This window comes from Clarias gariepinus, chromosome 19 (assembly GCF_024256425.1).
Source record: "Clarias gariepinus isolate MV-2021 ecotype Netherlands chromosome 19, CGAR_prim_01v2, whole genome shotgun sequence".
NCBI lineage: Eukaryota > Metazoa > Chordata > Actinopteri > Siluriformes > Clariidae > Clarias > Clarias gariepinus.
The window spans coordinates 11,933,420-11,953,301 of NC_071118.1; the positions used below are offsets into that span (position 1 = coordinate 11,933,420).

General features: G+C 40.0%; 1 protein-coding gene across 6 annotated transcripts in view; it reads right to left on the bottom strand.

Annotated features, from left to right (window-relative positions):
- Positions 1–19,118, bottom strand: part of gria4b (glutamate receptor, ionotropic, AMPA 4b) — a 129,231-nt gene extending 110,113 nt beyond the window's left edge. For all 6 annotated transcript variants that reach the window (XM_053478185.1, XM_053478183.1, XM_053478182.1 and 3 more), the window contains exons 1-2: positions 18,903–19,118; positions 17,908–18,066 (exon numbers count right to left, since the gene is read on the bottom strand). In XM_053478185.1, coding sequence (XP_053334160.1) covers positions 17,908–18,066; positions 18,903–18,990 — 247 coding nt within the window. In that variant the 5' untranslated portion in view covers positions 18,991–19,118. The remainder of the gene's footprint in view (positions 1–17,907; positions 18,067–18,902) is intronic.
- Positions 19,119–19,882: the final 764 nt, after the last annotated feature.

Sequence of the window (19,882 nt, forward strand, 5' to 3'; positions counted from 1 at the left end):
TTAATCATATTTGGGTGACAAGTGTGCAGTGTGTTCTGTCAAAGTTAGAAATAAATGAATTAATTGCTGGAAAATAATTTGATTGGGCAATGCCTCTGCTATTCTGCTTGGAACAACTTGTAATCCCATGTAGGTGAACATTGGCCCTGATAAACATCCCGTATGCATAATGTGTCACTGGTGTGTTATGAGTGAGATGATGTGTGCACCCATGACTTACTTGCCTCATTCATTCATTAACACACTTAGTCCTTATTTGTTCAGTAATTGTACATTAGATATTCAGTACTAACATTACGACAAAGGTGTTCCTTCTCATGCTGGTAAATATCACCTCAAAAAGGATTCTATGGGCACCAGATATTACAGATACCTAAGATCTGAGACGTTAACATGAAAATGAGCCCTGAATTGTGTGCACAACTCTTAAGAAAAGCCAACTTAACTAGGACCTACATACAAATATTTTATTTATAAATCTTTTTATTTGGCATCACGATGGTTAGCACTTTCCTCCAGTGTCCAGATTCCTGACTCCTCCAACAGTCCAAGGACACAGCAAATTATTCCGTTTCCAAATTACCCATAGTGTGAAAATGAGTGTGTGTGTAAGTGTGTCTACATGTGCCCTGTGATTGGATTGGCATGCCATTCAGGATGTACACTGTCTCGTGCCCTAAGTCTCCTGGGATAGGCTGCGGGCCTCTTGCGACCATATATACAGATGGTGAGTGAGTAGGTATGTGAGAGTAAATCTTTTCATCTCATCTCATTTTAAATGCAAAAAATGCAAAGTACCACAAATCAATATAGCAAACTAAACACACAAGAAAATGCAAATGCATGCAGTGCACAATCGTGTTGGCCAACTGGCCTCAAGCAGTAATCTGTCTGTCTTTTGACTGGATATGAGCCCTAGGAAAAATTCTAAAATATGGACAATTCTGGTGTAATGAAACAATCCCTGGTGATCTGACTTCTGTTATGCTGACAGCTGGCTGACTTCACACATTTCACCTTGCTAACTAGCTGTGCCTACTGCACTCGAGAAATAAGATTTGGTCACATTGTATTCAGCATTACACACAGACTCGTCTTTAGTTCCATAAATAGAATTGCACACAGACTCATCCGTACATAAGAAAGTATGTATGAACTGTGTAGTACATAGGGCAGTTAAATTACACACTGCACAGCCATGCATTAGCATTACCACATGCACAGCTTATTAACCCTTAAACATGTTCAGTGATGTAATTTGGAACATTAATATATCTAAATTTGGAAAAATATTTTCTTTACTCAGAAATACTTTCTACACAAAGTCACACAAAGCGTGTTATATTAGATGCTCTAAATGCGCACAGTTTTTGGCAAAACACAATACTAAATGACTGCATTTCATAACAACATGCAACATCAAATCGCTTCTTTTTGCCACAGGATCTGTGAAGCGAGCCTACCGGCTGAGCAAAATGGCATCTGGCTTGAATGAATTATGTGTGAATGAATAGACTTTTGGATAAAAGGTGAAGCCAGGAAAAAGGGCATTTGCAGTCAGGTGATTACCACTGCAGTTTCCCCAGCAGTCATAAATTTGTCATAATACATGAATCAGATAGTTTTTACCTTCATTGTAATATATCTCTAACAAAATTTAAGCCAAAAAAAACAAAACAATAAGAATAAGAATGCACCAATAGTGAAATTCTGGGTTGATTCAGCTACTTGTATGTTTAAAATTATGTGGCCAATACTGAAATTTTTTTGTTGTTTGTTTGCAGCTCTTGTGTATTTCTTACAAAATATGTTTTTCTGCACACATCGTAACAATCAAAAGCTTAGTAATGTAGATATACGGTAATGCCAGGTAACGCCACATGATGGCGTACCCTTTTTTTGTAATGGTAAACTACTCGAGTAGAGCTGTCCATGGTGCTGCTCTTAAAAACCTCCATGCTAAACTTACTCCTTTTTTTTTTATTTTGTAACAGAATGGGAATGATTGTTGTATTCTGTACTCCTGTCATATATACCATAGTGAAGGTTTCATTTTGTCAAAATTAAGGTGTAGTACTTATTGAGGCAGTTCATGAAATACTGTATCTGAAGGTGGATTGTAGCAGTTTGTAGGTGGTTTTTAGATTTCATAGTTTATTTGTGCCTCTTTATGATGAATCGTAGATTACAAAAAAACAAACTGTTTAGTATGGATCACTTTGTATGCTCCGGTAACTATTAAATCTAAATAATAAGCTCTAAATAATACTACACGGCAGATGGTTATGTTTATTATGAAGGCATGCAGCTTTTGTAGTCATTGAGATCTAAAGTAAAAAATCATAGCAGTCTTTGACAACTAATAGCTAATCATGGGGTGTAGTAACTACATTATAGATTAAAAAGTGTATTTTTTAGCTGGTTTGTAATGGTTCAGCCTAAGTTTATCACAGTTTATAGCCATGTAGATGATTATATCACAGACATGGCAGGTTAAGGCACAAATTTAAGTCAACAAAGAAAGAAATTGCTTGGAAAGAAGAAGATCAATGCTTTGGAATGGCCCAGTCAGAGCTCAGATGTAAGGCTTATTGCTAACCTGTGGAATTACTTGAAGAGGACTTTGCCCAGAAGATACACAGAATTACACCAACAAATCAGGATGTGCCAAGTTGGTACACTCTTATTCCAAACACCTGAGTAATGTATCATATATAAATGGTTCTTTAATAAAGTATTCATCAGGTTATTTTAAGTTTTCTTCTCCATCCCGACCTAAAACCTTCTCTATTTGGTTTTTAATTGGAATTTACTGTTTCATTTACTGTATCAAGTTTAAAAAAAAAAGATTGGACGTGAGTTATCTTCAGATCACAAAAAACAGTTTTAACAGGTTGGGATTCACTATAATGGACAACATTATAGGACAACACTATTATGGACAACATAAAATAAAAGAGTGTAAGAGTACATATCTGTAAGTTTTGTTAAACTTACTTTTGATAGAATTTGTTTGATTTGTTTGCTCTTATATTATTTTGTTGTTTCCCGCTGTAACCTAAATAATATTATTCTATTACTGGAACGGATCCAGTGACGCAAGTGTCTGACCAACTTACTCCATACTCCTATATATTTTGCAGAAGCTGTTGAGAAGCTTTTTTTTGTTAGTTATTCTGTTTGTAGACTTCATGCTTCCTGTAGAATTCACATTCTTATTATAGACTCAATGATGATTTAAAAAAAAAAAATCCAAATTATAGGTCTGGTGGATGGATATACACTTTTAAACGACTGTGTCCCACAATAAATGCTTACCATTTTCATTGGCCCATTTGAGAAATACAATAATGGCTTCATCCTACTTGGATGTGTTATTCTTCTAGCAACTCAGAAGGTCTTGTCGAAGTAGGGGTGCCTAAATAGCAGACTGATGTTCATGTAATTCAGCATGTATTAATAAAGTTGAATGTTAAAAATTCTGATTTTTACATCATTGTAACATGCCGTTAGTCCTTCCAGGTTCTGTAAATACCATACAGTACAAGAACAATTTCTCACAGGTGCTAGTTCATGCCTGGCAATGCCTGGCTAGTGCCAGTTCAATAGTGAAACTCCAAAGAGCTTGTTTTTTTCCATGTGCTAGAGGGTCATGTCATTAAGTCACTGTGTACATCCATGTACCTCTCTATTTTCCCAGAAATGTTAGCAGCAATTCAAGCGCTAATGATAGTGGGAATGCTAGCGCAAAAAAATACTGGCAGCAATTTTTTTTTCCTGATTTCCTTCCCAATTTAGTCATGTCCAATTCCTCCCCGTCACTAGGGGGCTCCCACATTAAGGCTACTACTATCACTCAGTTGGGAGGGCCGAAGACTATCACGTGTTTTCTCCGAACTGCACGCTCACACACCGTTGGGGGACGACGTAACACACTCGGAGGACAGCTCTATCCGCTCACGTGAGCTTACTGACACTGGCTGTAGAGCCGTGCTTAATGTAGGAGCACTAAATATCTCTTATCCCTCCCCTCTGAGAGGGCTCGGCCAATCAGCTCTCCCTAGACCTCCAGCTGCGAGAGGTTTCAGCATTATACGGGAATCGAACTCGTGATCTCCGGATGATAGGGCGAGCAATTTACCACTGCGCCACTCGGAGGCCCGCTAGCAGCAATTTTGCGGTTTTAAGACAACACAACGAGATGGTTACATTCTGTTACTGCCAGCTATACTTTAGTTCTCATGGGAATGTGTCGAGGGGACGCACATACTGTATAGGAAAACAATAGGGTTGTGTTTTTTTTTTTTTTTTTTTTACAAATTTATGCATGAAATGCAAAGGATAATCATGAAAAATGACCATTGTAGACCTCATATGCTCTAACTTGAAACGGAAATTGCAATGCACCACATCAAATATGTCCAATATGATGTTAGAAAAAAACTACATATTTACTTTGTAGGACTTGATGTTTTCGTAAACATCTTTACACCTGCCACCCCTGGCATCTTAATCCCCTGGCCTGGTTCCACACATCAGCAGAAGATTGCTTTAAATCTCTAATTTCTTCTACTTTAATTAGTCTGCATCAGCCACATGTCAATCTCTGTCCGATTCCTCCCACGTCTCTCTCTCTCTCTCTCTCTCTCTCTCTCTCTCTTCTCATTTCTTGGCAGTCTTTCCTGATTCTGTTTTCCCCAATAAACATTAAAGAGATGTGGATGCACTTTGTGAAACATGTTATTGTGGGGTAAAGAAACAATCAGGCCATCGTAGTAAACTGCTTTTAATTGCACACAAGAGAAAGAGATGTTGAAGGCTGAGGTTTGATCTATGCTCCTGTGACTACAATATTCTCACATGCCATTGTGCCAAACTGCTGAGTATGACTCATATAACACAGGCTTTATTTACACCATGCATTAAGATGTGACCTGAATGTGCATCACGTCTGCCTTGATTCTCTATTTATGCATGGTTAACATAGTTGCCCTTATATGGTCAGTGTTTCCTCCTAGTCTATTGTAGTTAACTGGTGGTAAATTGTTGCTTGTTGAGGCTGTCAGGTTTGTCTATTTGTTACATTGTCAAATAATTAGCCGTAAACACTTTAATTAATGTAGACTAAGTTCTAAGCTTAGTCATAGACCATAGCCCTAATGATGACTTTTTTCATGGATGATGTCTGTAACCTTTTCACACATCTCCACAGGATTAAATCATATTCTAATTGGAGACTTTTTTTCATTTCCTCAGTTATTTAAAGATACAATTATCTGGAAGTAAATTTTAATGGCTAACGTTATAAATTGATTAGAAATTACTTCACAAGATTAATACGTTTTTACATAATGACCAAACATGCCATGCTTTGCTTTTTTTTTTTTCCCCAGCCGCTCCATCCCAAACTCATTTAAGCTGCAAATTGTGGCAGCTTTGTTTAGCTACACAAAATAACAATTATGCTGGATGATAGAGATATTTGCTGCTCAGTTCAAATGTAGTTTTTTTTTTTTTTGGGTAATTCAATTTAAAGTTAAATACTGTAGGTTTTAAGTGAGAAAGGTAACGCTATCAAGAACAGAATAGATTTATTTACTCATTAAACTTCTTTTAAATGATTTTTTTTATTTTCAGCACAGTCAATTTTTTTTTATTGTAACAAAATAATTGGAAAATGTAATACTTTTGTGATACTTTTAAAATCGTAATCTTAATCGTACCATCACCTAGATATTGTGTATTGGTAGGAGACTGATGATTTCAATCTCTACTAAACATTTTGGGGGAAAAAAGTTTCAAGTGATCTTATATTGTAGACGTGTTGTTGTAAAAAACTAATCTGTGACTATGTGTTACAGTATGATGAAGAAGACATCAATTAAACATTAATTATTTTTCAATAATGGCACTTACCATAGCTTCCTTTTATACTCCAGTAATAAAATTTTTATTGGTTTAGTTACAAATTATGATGTGTTTATGACCATTATGAAATTTGGTACCATTACTACGTATGTTACAACAGTGTTAAGCAGCTGAAAAAGTCCTATGTAGTGAAAACTTTCTTGTGTCAACAAACTTTTACAGCTTTACCGCTAACACTAGAGACACCTTTTTAAAATTATACAAGTAATGATAACATACAGTATTAGTAAGGGCACATTAATTCATTCATTTAAATATCTGACCCATGTACCTTACAGCAATGTAAAATGTTCTTTTCCCCCATTTAGGAAGCTGGTGTCAGAGAACAGGGTCAGCCAGGATACTGCGCCCTTAAAGCAGATAGGGTTAAGGGCCTTGCCCAAGGGATCAACGGTGGAATCCTGGAGGTGCTGGCGATTAAATCCACGACCTTACAATCATTACCCAGTAACCCACAGCCTTAACCGATTGACCCACCACTGCCCTGTGGTCATATATACTGTGTATGTATATTATTACCATTGCGATCAGAAATACTGTCAGAGCTGATGTTAATTAAAATTATTCAACACAATCTAAGAACTAACAAGATTTCAGAATTCAACATTGCTGTAGTAAGTGAAAAAAAAAAATTTTCTCAAACACACAAGAGATCCATTCTAAACAAAGCCTCGAGTCAAAAGCCTGTCTTGTGTGGTTAGCCACACTCTCCCTCAGCAAAGGCTTTTTATTCCCCCTCCCTCCCATGTCAGTTTTTCTGACATTACACATTCTCATTCTTCATCCAACAGTTTTCATCCTGCTTCAGGCCATCACTCAAAAAGAAGTAGGTGATTGATACAGCAGAGAGGTTTTTCCTAAACACTGGAACGGGTGTACGAGTTTACTCTATGACTTCTTTAGAAGTCAAGGACATTGCAGATGTACTACATCAACATTAAAGCAATGATTCCATTATCTAACGCAAAACAGCTGATACTACCAGGACAACTGACCTTCACTAAAAGTAAGAAGCACAAACCTGTCCCAGTATGACATTGGTACTACGCACAAAGTTCATAAAGACATGGTTTGCTTTCCTGACCTCACTAATGCTCTCGTGGCTGAGTGAGCAAATCCTTACAGTCACACTTTAAAATCTTGTGGAAAGCCTACCCACAGAGAGGAGGTTCTTATAACATCCAAGGGTGACTTTATCTGCAACCGGATTTTCCAATAGCACACATACTGTAGGCATGATGATCAGATGTCCACAACAAAATTGCCCATAGTCTGTGAATGAGCAGCGTTCTCGAACTGCCCATAGTGTGTGAATGTGTATGTGTATACTTTGTGATGGACTGGCACCCTAAGCCTCCTGTAAATTCTCCTTATATCAATAAGGTTTGGTCATATCATATATGCGTTAAAAAACAGCAATTTATGGTTATCAAAATGCATTGGTACAATGTTGATAATGTTGGTTGTTATTTGATGAGATAATATCAGAAAATTTTTGGCTTCATGAGAATTGGATAGCGTTAAACAAATCCTGAAAGCAACATTGTTATCAAACCAATGGCATGAGATAGATTCAAACACATGGTGAGAACATGCCGTTGGAACTTGTAAACTCGTGTACATAACAACGAGCACCCGAAAACACCATATGATGGCTCAATAATTCTGGAGCTGAGATGCAACTCACGGTAATATTTCTGAAAGAAATGTAAATGGAGAGAAGAGATGCGTGACATGAGATACACACGCTGTGTGTGGGAAGCTGTTGTGTCTGTCCTAATCTAATTTTAATTCTAAAACTTGTTCAAAACTAAATCAACCATGTGGTCAAACATTGTGCAAATGGATGTTAATCGGCATAAATGGTCTAGACAAAGATTTTTAAATTGTTTTCATTTTCAGTGTTTTGATTGTATTTGCACCTTTGCATTTGTGTCATCACTGACATCATCACAGCGACTACATTACTATATTACAAATATGTTTTAACAGTCATCCATCGTAAGGATTGCTGCTCGGATAACTGACTTAAAATTTTAACTAATAATAAAACTTTACAAACGAATAATTAGTGTAAAAAGCTTTAAATTGACCGATTTGCATATCCAATCTAAGCTACATAGCTAGAAACATTAAATGGGTCCCTTAAATAAAAAAAAAATCTCACTTCTAGTAACTGCTTTATCTGTGGATCGCCACACACACACAAACGTTCACACGCTTATTCACAGTTTATCTTAGCAACTTATCTTAGCAAGTCCACTTATTAGCATAGCTCCGGTAGTGAGAGGAAACTGTAAGATATAAAGGAAACCAAGGAAAATGAGGAGAACATTCACCGAAATGTCACACACACACTAGCTCAGGATCAGAATCAGACCCTGAAGCTGTGAAGCTGCAAAATGACCCACGGGGCCACCATGCTGCTAAGTATAAAAACGTAATTATTTAATGTATAACAAGCACAAATGCAGCACAAACGTCAGTCACATAAATTAGCCACACCTTCAATTTTTTTTACCCCAAAGTAACACACACACACACACACACACATACACACTCAGAGGGAGGCTAGTAACTAAATCAGTTTTATTCTTGATACATGACCTCACAGATGACAACCATGGGATAAATGACTCAGAATCGAGATAGACTTTAAGAAGAAACATCAATATTTTGACCCTCAGGGCTGCTGAGAAATAGCTCTCATTCCCAAAAATAAAATAGCGCTTAACATTTTATTTAATTCCGCTCTATTTTTTTTAGTCATAACCAATTCACAGTTGGCTGCTATTGGATATATCACTATCTCACCAGAAATATTATATAATGTCAAAAAGGTTACAGACACATCTTTTTTTAACCGCTGACACTAAATGGTAGGGGCATGATGTTTTCAGCTTGACTGGAGGATGAGCATCCTTCCAGAAATCTCTTTAGCACAATGTCTAAAGAATGATAAGCAGCAGCTGAGCTCATTAAATGTTGGACCTGATACAAACAGCAAGGTCAAATGTCTAAAACATTGCAATAGTTTTTTCTTTAGTAGCTTCGTGTTTTTATACAGAGATGTTATATACAACTTAGTGCTTAGGAAATCCAGGCACACTTTTTTTTACTTATTTATAGTACAGTGCAAAGTGCACGATTCCCGGGTGATGCTGTAACCTCTTGCAGCTGGAGGTCTAGAGGGAGCTGATTGGCTGAGCTGTCTCAGAGGGGAGGGACGAGATTTTCTTAGTGCTCTTATATTAATCACAGCTCTACAGCCAATCAGGGGCGTCTGTAAAGAAGCAGAAGGAGCGGATATCGCTGTCCTCCGAGTGTGTAACACCGTCCCAAACGGTGCATGCGCAAGAAGTTCGAAAAGATGCGGTCGGAGGAAAGGCAGAAACACGTGATAGTGTACTACTGACTGAGTGGTAGTAGTAGCTTAATGTTGGAGCCCCTAGTGATGAGGAGGAATTTGATATCACTAAATTAGAGGGAAAATCTTGGGGGGGGGGAAATCATTTAAAAATGTGTTGTTTATGTAACTGTTAGAAATCCCATGTACTGTACAGTCAAGATATTTATTAATATACAGTTAAATGAACATGGTAATCAAAACCGGCAAGGGTATTCCAAAATCAAAAGTCCAAGAAACAGGCAAGAGAGTACAATGGGCATACAATAAACTAAATCAGGCTAATGTTAAAACAAACAGGTTAAAATTAGAAAGTGTATGCAGGTTTAGTACAGTAACAACCTCGGCAGCAACCTCATTTCCCCTCTCATCTGTTCCAACCACTCAGCATTTAGCATAACTAGTATACTGATCACCGGCCCGATCATCTCTCATCATCTGCACCTGTTTCTCACTGGTTCATGCCTTAAATTAAATGTTTTTTTGGGCTTAAATAATTTGTCGCTGTGTGGCTTAAGAAACAAAAAAAAAACCATTCCTTTAAAACTGCTCAGGTACAGGGACTGAACAGAAAATGAGAGTCAAAAAAATCCTTCTTTGCCAAAAACAATCTGGCTCTTTGGAAGCAAATGATGAAAAAATGAGAGGAGGCTCAAGACTTTCCACAGTACCGTTTACGGAAACTTGAATATATTTCCCCAACATTATTTAATGATTTAATGATCTAAATACCTAAATTGTTAACTGGTCTAGACTAGTTTGATGTTGTGTAGTCAAAATCTATGTTTTAACATTAATGTCTGGTAAGTCAGTATTTTAGATTCAAACTGCGTTCACTCATAAATATCACCAACGACTTTCATTTAAATGGCTTGTTATGAGAGAACCTGAAATTGGAATTCAAGCCTTCCTGGACTAGGGCTTCGCACATAAAACTTGTTTACACTTATTTTTATTTCCAATTTTAGTCATTCCTTTTTAGCATCCACTTCACCGCTAACATACAATAACAATCAGAGGACAGGAGGCTAAAATGTGGTTCTGTGCTTCTTGGAATACAACTTAAACAAGTAAGCAAGTCTTTTTTTTTAAACACTACCATTTTCTCTACTACTCTATTGTTTGGAGTTGTTCTGCTCTACGGGAAACAAGAGGTGCTGAAAAGCAGGTTCAATCATGCCTGCATGGACCTCTGACAAACAGATTCAAATTTGGGATCTTCTGATGATTGGCCACTCTGAATGTGATAGTTCAAAGGGAATATTGCTTCAAAAGCCGTTCGTTAAATCTGGTTTCCAAGTGATTATTTTCACCATGCATCTAGAAGGCTATTTAAGAAATCTGCTCAAATTGACCCTTTTTTCTCTTTTTGTGTATTTTTCGAATACATAAAGGGCTTGCACACATATTATACACGCATCAGGAACATCCAGTGATGCAGGTGAAGAAAACATAAGCACAGGCTGAGCAGTCCAAGGTTTGTCCTTGTTAACGCCTGGTCTATGCAGAGACGAGACTCATGCATCATGATTTTTGCTAAGACTTGGAGTTTTTTTTCCAGAACTCAGTCTACTTCTAGACTATGTTCCTCTTCTCACTGAAATCTCTTGCACAATGACAATAAAGGTACTGTAAACATATTTGAAAATGCCAGCAGAAGGCTGACAAAGCATGGTGATGCTGCAGAAAGCTTGACAGCCAGCTTATTTGTTTAGTGTCAATGTTGCTCCTTGCTTTCTGCCTGCAGTCTTTAATGCATACTGTAGCCAAGGTCTTGCTGATTTCTCAAAATGTTGTGATGTTGCAATTGGTAGGAGTCTTGCTGTCCTGGCGAGAGCCTCTTAAAGAAGTTAGTGTGAAAGTGGTGATATTTCGCCTGGTCCAAAAGTGGCAAACGATGGCAGCACTGTGTATAAAAGTAAAATAAAAAAATAAAGAAAAATATCTTGCTCCCGGTTCAAGGATTTATGGAGAGCTAGTATGAAGGACATCCAAATGCATTTAATCACTGGAAAAAATATCGTTTTTACAAAGATCACTGCACACTGGAATAAGAGGAGAGAAAAAAAATAGGCAACGACACAAAGGGCTCAAATAAAACCATGAGTGTGAAGGGAATAATGGTCAATGAATTTTTATGTCTGTCTGGCTATGGAGAGATGTGTGTGAAAACAGAATAAGGGAAATACTCTATGGAGCGTGTGACTTTTCCATCCACATTAATCTCTCATTAGAGAGAACCGCTGTTCCACACAACAAGCCCTTAGCAGCACAAACCTCCACCTCCGGTTCCTAGAGTCTCGTCTTAGCCTCAACCTTCTCAGGCGAAGATGATCTGTGCCTTTTCCAACTTCACACTAGACCCACAGAGACACGGCCACTAGAGAGCCCTAATCAGAAGGAGAATCCCAACCACTTAAAGCCTGCTCAGAGTCATGCCGCAAGGGGCGAGAGCGAGACAGCGGTTCAGCAGAGTGTGAAAAACAGCATGAGACACATGCTCGGACTATCATCGAAGGGACATCACAAAACAAGGCAGAGATATTTAAGAATATAAACATAAACACATATAAAACCAAATGTCTTGTTCGTATGAAGTCACCAACTATAGCAAAAAAGGGTTTAAATAATTCTAATTTATTTGAGAGACAAAACTGCGATTGTTTTTCTGCACTTGACAGACAGTGTTGCTTAGACACCGTTCCTTCTCCAGCTCCCTAATGCTAGCTCTGTCTGGATAATAAGAATGACAATACAATCCTGATGTCAATACAAAACAATACTGATGTCACATTTTGGTGTGTCTAATCACAATTGTGCCTCATGTCATGCCCGTGTCTGTCTTTTATCCTCTTCTTATACAACAGCACCATTGAATTCTTAAATCTAACTGGTCAGATTTTTGGGAGTGATAGCTTTGACAGTAGTCCCAGTTGAAAATCAAAGCCATGGTAATGAATCAGCGTTCATGAATCTGTTAAGGATAGTTTCATGTCAATCAAATACCCCATTCCATTTCGTTCTTCCCCCACCACACAGCTCCTCTGCTTCATCGAACCGCATCAGCTCACCACTGACTCCTACTGCAGACGACTGCATGATGGCTCTTTTGGAAGAGGAATTACCATCGACTTATGCAAACACTATTCCTGCACAATAATGAATATGTAAGAGAAGGGACAAGCCAGAAGAGATAGGGTGCTGCACTGTGGAAATAAAAGTGTTCACAGAGGGTTCCTATCTGCAGAAACGGTCACCCAGAAGCCTCAGGCTTTACACGGCACTTCTTGGCTCGAGCACTTCCTTCTGATTTTTTGTAACCAAACTGTGCGCAAGACAACGGAGAGTAGCACTGCAGTACAGGGGATGTCATGGCGTCAAACACATCTTGCACCTCCACAGTCCAGGTTCAATTCCCACCTTAGTCCTGGGTGCATGGAGTTTGCATGTTCTCCCTGTGCTCGGTGGATAAGACATACAGATTATTGCTCATAGTGTATGTGTCCTGTAAAAGATTGGCACCCTGTCCAAAATGTAATGCCTCGTGCCCTAAGTCCTTAGCTTTAGGCTCCAGCCCCAACCAAACCCAGCCCCCCCCCCCCCCCCCCCAACCTTACAGGATAAGCCAGTATTGACGATAAGTAAGTGAGCACAAAGCCATTTTAATGAGTTTATACAATGGCTGAGAGGAAAGTCCATGGTGTTCATTGCAATTATACCTTGTCTCGATTTATTTAGTCCTGATTTGCCAAGATGAGATGCTGAGAATTAATTAAAAAGGTGTCATTTTCATAATCTACACCTTAACACTAGCAGATAAGTAAAGAGTCTAGAAACAGAACGGCTAGTTCCCAGAACTTCACTCTGTAGCGATTATTTTTGGGAATAATCAGGGTTACACAAGTACAGAGAAAAATCCTATAAGGGTTTAAGATACAGTACTGTATATTAAGGTTAGTAACAATTAGTGTAAAGTTACTACATGAGGTTGTTCCTAGCTATGAAACCTAACCACTGCAATAGATTAAAAAACCTCATAAGTGCTTGTATGAAATGCTGCGATGAATTGGCACCCTGTCTAGGGTGTACCCCGCCTCATGCCCGAAGTCTTCTAAGAGACTACACTCCAGGCCCCCTGCGACCCCGTACCAAGTGAGCGAGTGAATGATTGTAAAAAAAGATCAAATAATTAAAAAATTATTATATATTTTTTATATTTATTTTATTCTAGCTTTTATTTGTCAGTTCCCACCTATTATCCACTACTGATCTCTTCCATAAGACCTAACAGTCTGAGAGGCTAATATGTTGACTTCTGGAAGCCAAAAGATTACAACTTTTGTGAACATCGACTGTGAGCTTGAAGCAGAGAGCTAACTGGCCTTTCGCCTATACAGTCTTACAGTACGTTAGAAATAAATTCAAGGCTAAGTTATCCCTAGAAACTAAATTTTTTACATCCATCTTTGTTGCCTTGCCAGTATTTAATGCATCTTTGATGATTCTTGATATTTAGGTATTTCAAGAACATTCTCTGCATTTGTGTTCTCCAATTTTGGTAATGGATTTGATGTATGTAAATGGTGCCAAGCATATACACTACTAGTCAAAGGTTTGGACACACCTTCTAATTCTACAGTCCTCCTAAAAAGGAGGAATCCTTTTTATTTCTTTCTTAACTTGTAAACAATGCTAAAGGCATTCAAAATACACAATCATTTCCCTTGGACAGGTGTCTTCTACTTATGCTCTGTAAAGCCTTCATAGCAGCATATTTGATGATTTTTGAGGCTGGTAACTATAAATGAACTTCACCTTTGCAGCTTATGTCCATTTTGGGAAGGTCTTCATGAGGAGCAGTTTCTTTATGGTGCTTGATGGGTTTTGCGAATGCAGTTGACAATGCTGTTTTTGCAAGAACTCGTACAGAACAGTTGAACGTCATGGCTTAAAATAACTACTGACTGTTGTGGAAGTTGTTGTTGTTGATACTAAATTGTCTCATGCCATATGTGTTATTTTACAGCTTTGAATACATGCTGTATTGTTCTAGAAGGTAGAAAATAAATCCAAACTTATGTTTAAACTTTTGACTGAAACTGTGCATTAAAAAGTCAGAATACAACGTGTTCCTGCTAATCTCCATTTTTTCACCCTGATTTTCTCCCTAATTTAATCGTGTCCAATTTCTTCCCGTCTCTAGGGGTGCTCCCACATTAAGGCTAGACCGAAGACTATCACATGTTTCCTCCGAACGAGGCGACGCCAGCCGGCCGCATCTTTCCGAACTGTTCGCTCATGCACCATTGGGGGTGCTGAGGACAGCGCTATCCGGGATTACAGACGTCCCTGACTGGCTGTAGAGCCGTGATTAATGTAAGAGCACAAAGTACCTCTCATCCCTCCCTTCAGAGAGAGCTCAGCCAATTACCCACTCTAGGCCTCCAGCTGCGAGAGGTTACAGCATCACCCGGAAATCGAACCAGCGATCTCCGGACGATAGGGCAGTTTACCACTGCGCCACTCAGAGGCCACTAATCCAAATGCATTATAATAAAACAATGGGAAAAAGCTCAATTTTTGGGTGCTTGAATATTATCTGAACCTACTGTAGGAACAAATATCAAATATCACCTCTCTAAAGTGGAGCTCTTGAAACCACCCATTTGAAGAGCAGTTGAATTCTCCCATGCTGTGACTGCACTGCTCTCAGTGAGAGAGGGAAAAGGCAGTGTGGAGATGCTGCTATCAGGAACTGATAGCGCTGGAGCGCTGATACAAAGGAATTACACAGAAAACAGCTCCAACCATGACCAAATCTGACAATTTCCCCATGAAGGTCAAAGGAACCCCGGCTACTGGGATATTGCGGTCAAACGACTCTCAGTCACGCCTCACTGCACATGCTCGGCGCACTCTGCTTAATTTAGCCATTGATTGGATTGATTGAACAAAATAAGGGAGTATCAACGGGAGAAGAAATTGAGGGAAGAATTGGAAAAGCAGACTGCACAAGGCACAGGAATCATCGGAAACGAATAATCTGTCCTCTGCTCATCCCACCATGGAAGCCACGGCTCCCCGGTGAGGAATAAAAGCCCCTGTGTGCAACAGACTGCAAGCAGATTTGTGCCCGCTAGAGGAAATGAGGAGGGGAGAAAAGGTGGAATGTTGAGGATGAACCTTACTACTTCAAGCTGCTGGAATATCACACCTACTCACGCTGCTGTTTCTCCACTGTGATTTACATAGGTCCCAAAATGGCGCGTAATTGACTGAGCGGCTAATCTGCTTAACCGAAACTGATTGTTCATACACAGTAATGACACCAGCACTTATCGGGCTGTCGTGAATTACTGATAGCACACCATGTGCGTTTAATCTCACAAGCAAATTAAACGGGCCACATAAATTTCCGACATATCCGTCCTTATTGCCCAGAAGGATTCCTATCTTTATGAACAGTCCCTTGAATGAATGGAAGACGGTGTTTGGAATATAAAAGGTATCAAGCAAAGGGCATAAGAAGAACAGTGGGAAAGAAGTGATGCGGTATATTATCTCAATGTATAAAGTATTAATGGCACTGATACGGCAGAGGAGGGTAATTGGTCAGAAGGTAATAATACAATGTTTTTTAATTCTGGATATAATGCCAATATCATTACTAATGTTCATGCCTTACAGGAAAAATCTACGAGCTTGATTTTTACCAAGTCATGAATGATAATGTAGTGTTTTTTGGTAGTCTGCCATGAAAAAGTCTTTTTGCTCTGTATATGACATCAGTTTGTGCATAATATTGGCATGATTTCTTTTTTTTTTCAAATAAGATACAATTATTCAAAAAATGCCCGTCAAGCCAACTTATTCAGGTAGCATGAACACCCCTTGATAAAATGACTTGACAACAATACTGGTATACACTAAGTGGGAATGCATTTCGCTGTTGTCTCTTCAAACAATTGCTGGCACCAAAAACAAAGATAAATAACACAACCCTGACAATTGAATGCACTAGGACAATTTCCATTTTGCTACAGAATGTTTGCTACCTTCACCTTACGACCCCTACTTATGACCCTAGGGACCCGGCGTCTCCTAGTGGCTTTAGAACACTGGTTTATTACCGCAGCCTTCCCAATCTCCGAGTGGAATTTGTGGGCTTTTGTTGTATCGCAAAGGAGGAGGTGAAGATTGGCATTACCCTTGACAAGATGCACACGTTTGAGGAGAGGGGTGTGAAATGGTGGATTTACAGTGTGTGTCTGGCTAATCAGTATAGAGGTACTGGGAGTACCGGAGACTTTCGAGAACTGCTTTCTGATGTTATGAAGGCATCACAAGGGAACATAAGCCAACCTTTATCGAGCTCAGATGCTGCTGGTTTTATTCAAGTATGCAAGACAGGCCTTCTTTAGCACCTCCGCAGTAAGTATTTACCAATATAAAGAAGTCTTGCTTTGATAAATTAATGTGTCTGCTCTACTGACACAAACAGACAAGTCCATTCCATGGATTTCACCTCTACTACACACCACAGCCAACATGCTGCAAAGGCTTGTCACTGCCTTGGGTTTTGAACATTCCACTACAGATGAAGGGAACAAAAAAAAAAAAAAGAAAAAAAAAGCAAGCAAAGCTCAGTGTGGCGCAGGGGAAGAAGCACGAGCTGAGGCTGACGCGTGGGTCACAGCAGACTGTGAATGGCTGACATGATGGCTGCCCCTGCTCTGTTCTTACTTTACGCTAGTGTGTCTGATCCTGATTGGAAGTGACAAAAGCCTGAATGTTGCAGAGGATGGTGCGGGAGTCTTGCTGTGAAAGCAACACGAAAAAGGCCTTTGCTGGCCTAACCTGCCCCCAGGTGCGGTGCAGCTCTCTTAGCAATGCACCGTTTTCTCTCTTCTAGAGTACGCATGTACGAGCCATACCAGCTGACAAACTGTGTCAGACGTGGCTTGACATCAAAACTGAGGCAAGTGGAAAAACAAATGTGGACAAAATCAAATATACACCATGCAAAACGAAAATTTCAGTATTCAAGCTCACATCACATCGCAAGAGCAATTATTATTTTTTATTTTTTTTTACTAGGGATGGGTGCACACGCACACACACACATACAGTTAGACACACAAAGTAATGCCACTGTTGTGAGTGCATTTAGTCTGTATTTGTGTCAGTAAAGAGCCGGAGGACAGGTCTCCCAGAGAGGCACAAGCACTGGCTGGACAAAAGCCAGGAAGTGGCTCATCACAGTGCAGCATGTGCACTGCCACCGTAACACCACTTACCACTTACGTACTGCTCTCTGCTAGTTGCTCTGCCCCATACACCTCTCATTATCAGCTCGATCATTCACACCAGTGTCCATTAACGAGTCTCAGGTTTTTTAGCAACAGCTCAGTTCCACACAACTCACCCCCACCCCCACACACCCCACACACCCCCCCAACCCTCTGACAAGACCTCCCCCAGTGACACTTCTTCAGTTCTTCCCCTGGCTAATTAAGCTGTTTGAATGGACACAGCTGTTAATAATTTTAAAGCAATTGCAGCAAAGGACTCACAGGCGTTGGTGACGGCGAAGCTGTTAGCTGTCTCGATGTTGTCCACGTGAGGCACCAGGTTAAAGGGCGCCTCTGATGCATTGGGGCTTGTGTTGTGCAGAAATATAGCCAAGCGAAAGGCAGTGTACTCCTGATCTGTGTTTCTGATGAACAACCCGCCTGCAGGGGTGAGACAGAAAGAGAGAGAGAGAGATAGATAGATATTATATTCTGTGCCAAAGATGAGGACTGTTATTTGGTTATAGAATTTAGGAGAAATTATGGACATCTAAAGCGTGAATGGAAATGAAAAGTCCAAGCTGATCCAGGGGTGAAAACCATACGCTTTTGTGAGCACAACTGGGTATGTGCATGATTCAAACTGAATTACACCAGCATTTTATTAAACCAAGGGCAATCTAGTGATTGACACGTTCATTCATGCATATATTCATTGATGTATTTATTAAGCAAGAGGGAAGGATGTAAAGAACGTGACACAGAGCTTGATGCAGTGCTGGAATACAATTAAGGAAGGCACTTTTGGGTGACAGAGGAATGCGCGCGCAACGGGAACACAAAAACGCCTGGTGAATTCTAAACGAGGAACTGGCGCAATAAAACAGCAACATGACAAGAAAAAGAGAGAGAATAAATGCTTTAAAGTTTCATGTTATTTTCCCCTCGCTGTTCTGTGTCTACAACAGCCCTATCCGCTCTATCCAAGTCGAGCATCCCGGTTAGTAGCGTTAAGGGCGCACTGCAGTGGCGCGCGCCGGATTACGTGACAGTGAACGGATGACAGGATTAACAGCAATCGATTAACATTAGTAAATAGACTCTACTATTTAACTAACACGCACGCGCGCACAAGTACAAGCACGCACAATTGACGTGTCTAGTCTTTGCTTCAAAGTTGACACGCGCTTTCGTTCATTCAGTCATGTAGACTTGATGAGCGGAGAGATGAAGGATGAAGCGCTCTCGGTTCTCCCGGGAAGCTTAACGCAACTCACCGATTTGAACGCTGCTCGGAAAAGCCCCCATGGCGAGTCCGCGGACGCAGGAAAATATCAGTAAAAGCTGATGGCAAGAAATCCTCATTTTGTTCGGCTAAAACTATGGAGAGACGCGGAGCATGACGTCAGCCGGGCGGAAAAAAAAGGAAACGGGAAACGGGAAAGGCAGATATCAGCAATCCATCTCCATCTCCTCCGCCGCTGCTGTTGCTGCTCTTCCCCCCGCAGTGGCGCGAACCCTGGTGCAGAAAGTCCGTCCGCCAGCAGACGCTCCACATGCAAGGCAAGGGGTGGGGAGAGGGGACCTCGGCACGCTGTGTTGCCAGGTTGCGTGCTTTTACGCTCTAATACTAATGGAGATGCATCGCTTATAGTACGATTTTTTTTTTTTACTGGAAACTCGTCCTTTCCACTACCAATCCTGGAACGAGTACCTTACTCAATATTACGCATTTATAGGGAGACAACTATAAAACTCTGTATGTATTCATTTTCTTCTATAAAAGAGCAAGTGCTAATGCAAGATTTTATTCCAAATAAAGTACCATTTATGCCTTCTTATCCAGAACAACTTACATTTTATCCCATTATACCTCTCAGCAGTTGAGGGTTAAGAGCCCTGCTCGATGGCCCAACAGGGGCAGGTTTTGAATTGTAGGCCATGCCTTAACCACTGAGACACCCCTACCCCACAAAATTCTTCATGTCAGAAGTGTGATTTAAAACCACACCGCCAACTGGAGGCCAAAATGCTCTTTCACACAGGAGAAAGGTCTGAACCTTGAGTCTGGCAGCTTGGACAACCCCGCCATCCTGACACTTGTATAATGAGTTGATCTGGGACCTTCTGAACCACAGTCCAATGCCTTAACCACTCAGCTAGCCCGATCCCACTAAATATCATGTCAGAAGTGGGATTCAAAAGTCTTCATAGACCAGAAGACTTTTGTGGATACCAAATGCAGCTCCTGCTTGTC